The 3,137-nt window shown below is 28.9% G+C and overlaps 1 protein-coding gene across 1 annotated transcript; it reads right to left on the bottom strand.

The window, feature by feature from the left end:
- Positions 1–542: 542 nt before the first annotated feature.
- Positions 543–1,517, bottom strand: LOC131036451 (F-box/kelch-repeat protein SKIP11-like). The gene has a single exon (XM_057968340.2). It carries the CDS (start codon positions 1,515–1,517, stop codon positions 543–545), a length of 975 nt encoding a protein of 324 aa, XP_057824323.2.
- Positions 1,518–3,137: the final 1,620 nt, after the last annotated feature.

The raw sequence follows: 3,137 nt of genomic DNA, 5'->3' as shown, positions 1-3,137 counted from the left end.
TAGTTACAAAATTGCTACCAAAATAGTTACAACAGAAACCTAAAGACACACCCTATTTATTGTGAAATGTATGTTTTTATATGTAATTGTCTTTGCTTATCCTTTTCAACTGACAAAGTAGGTATAAGTATGCAAGATGATTTGTTTTTAATTTATATCATTTATAATAATGTATCATCAAATTTAAGTTTCAATCATGATGTTTGGGTTTTGTTATCCTTAAGTTTTATTCTTTATGAATTTATTATTCAGTTTCAAAAATTGACAAGATAGAATTGTTTAATAAAATTCAGCAAAAATTGATATCATGACACGTACAAAATGAATAATAGTAATAATGATTTTTGTTTTTTAAAAATAAAAATGAAATATAAATAAAATATTTTATTTTCTGAAATAAAAATATGATATTATTGCTGAAAATTTTTGATACATTGACAGAAGAAAACAAATTGTAAGATTTAAAGGAATAGATATCTCAAAGCTATTTTGAACAATCATATGTTTCAAATGATATTAGTAATGAAATGGGCAGGGATATATTAAATTTCTATTGTGACAATAGATTCGACATAGTTTTCCAGAAAAATGTTTGGCTCTTCGATAGAAATCCACCTCTCGGTTAATGCTGCTCCAGGTTTATACATATAAAAAATGGGACGCATAAAATTGCTATATCTCCGCAAGAAAATTTGATCATACCACACTGTGGCATGGAGAACTGTAAAGCCTTGAGGGAGCGGTTCCACTTCTCTCCATACACTTCCTTCCCAATCATATTCTTCTATTCCTTTGGTCGTAAATGCAATTAGTCGTCCAAATGCATATAGAAGAACGTAGTAATAGGAATAAGGCAAAGACATATTTGCTATTGTTGTCCATACTCTTGTGTTGGGATCAAATCTTTGAGTTCTATAACGATATAGGACATAAAACATTCCTTCAATAAAAAAACCTCTACAGTACCGACCAACATTTTCGTACATCTGAGGAAGAAGCTCCCACTTGTCTTCATCTACTTTATAAACTGCTGCGTCACGGAGCTTACGGCCAGCAATATTGTCATATCCTCCTGCAATGTAAATTGATCCATCGGGTGAAGCACACCATGCATACTTATTTCTATCACTCGGGGTTGGAATATCAGCACCTCGCTTCCATGTACTAGATAATAAATCATATATCCAAATCTTTGGACTTAAAGAAAAGTGCCCGTCTAGCACAACTATCTTATGATTCACATTTATAATCTTAGAAGAGTGTGAGATTTCATGTTCAGTTCGAAAAGGTTTACATGAATGATCAATAGGATCGTATATAGATACCTCACAACGCTGAAGAAAACATATATATTTATTGGCCAGCCCAAACTTAATTCTATCTTGATAAAATTTGAAGCATTCCATCATTTCTTTGGCAGGCTTCAACAACTGCTTAATCTTTGACTGAGATTCATACGATATTCTTAGTAGAATGTCTCGAAATATCTGTTCGGGGAGTTCCTGTAAAAAATCCATTATCAACTCTTTCTTCTTGAATAAGATATAAAGATCTAGACTCTTTCACGTCAAGTCGAGAGTGCTATAAAATTTAGAGAACTATTTGAGTTATTTAACTGTAGGGTAGCTTTATACTTGCAAATGTTTATGGAGATTCAATGGCCACACCGTTAGGGAATGCCCTTAGAGTACATCGTATATGAGAAAAAACATGTCATATAGAGTTACAAATTAATGTGTGTTACCGTTTTGGAATTCGATTGGAGCCATAATTGTGCATTATTTAAATTAAAAAAAATTAATGTTTATTTTGAAATTTTGGTAGAAGGATATATTGTTCAAAATAGTGGAAATGATAAGTCAATGTCTAGAGAAATTAAACTTTGTAAAATATTTATATATAATTTTATTTGAGATATATTTTTTTAAATTGAATTATCTTTTTGGGTCAGATTTGATGGGTTATGTATTTTCCTAAAACGTTTATATTAAACTTTTCAAAGATTGTATCTTATCAAAACAAGATTTTTGATAGAATATTAAATGTTGTATAAAATTATAGTAAAATATAAATTTAAGTTATGATGATATATATATATATTAATTAATTTATGTTTTAATATTTTAAAAATAATTTTGAATAGATAATTATCACAACAACAAAAAAAAATTTAGGTAATGTTAATTGAAATTAAGATGTGTCAAATTTCGTAAGTTCTTAATGCTTGGTATGTCTTGTGTTAGATATTTGGAATTGTGAAATGCCATGAAATAGTACCTTGAGGAGATATAGGAACCCGCGATGATAAATTTTATGATAGATCTTATGATGTCTTAGATGGTGAAGTCAAGGAAAGTTACACTAGAATATTACGAGACATGCCATAAGCATCTTTCTAGAATATTATGGAGTCTAAAATGGATGATTTCTTTCAAGAATGACATATAATTTATGATGATTTATGGAAAGTCTAAGAAATCTATGAGTATTTCTATAGTTGTTCTTGTTCCTAAATAATACATTAGTTGCTTTGTAGTATTATTTTCTTATCTAATTTTTTTCTGGTGTAAATAATTATTTAAGGTTTTACCTTATTTATGTTTATTTACAAGGTACATGCAAGTTAATGGGTCCTCATTTAGTGGAAGTGTCAATATTTGAATAAATTTTAATAGAAATAAGAACCCATTTTATAAAACATAGGTACCTATTTATGAATGAGCTTCCTAGCTTAAACATGTGCCCATTTTATATTGGTAACCATTATGATTTTCATAGGAAATAACTGCCTATTTACTAATAAGGTTGCAAACTTAAACACACACATTCCCAAAGATACATATTATGATTGGAAATCTTTGAAATCTTGAAATGATAATCTATTATAAAAGCATACCCATTTAGAATATGAACCCACTATTGATAGGTACATGTATGATAACACTATTATTTTAAGCTAATGGGAACTCATTTTTCCCTACGTTACAAGACAACAATCACTAATAGGGGAACTTTAAAATGGGTACCCACATTTGTAGATCTAACTAAACCCTCGTTTCTACCTCCTCCCTCAACAATAGTATTTTCTTCATATATATATATATATGAAATAATCGATTATAATCACAAATAAAAAA

This window comes from Cryptomeria japonica, chromosome 7 (genome assembly GCF_030272615.1).
Source record: "Cryptomeria japonica chromosome 7, Sugi_1.0, whole genome shotgun sequence".
Classification (NCBI taxonomy): Eukaryota; Viridiplantae; Streptophyta; class Pinopsida; order Cupressales; family Cupressaceae; genus Cryptomeria; species Cryptomeria japonica.
This window is presented reverse-complemented; position numbering and strand designations above follow the sequence as displayed.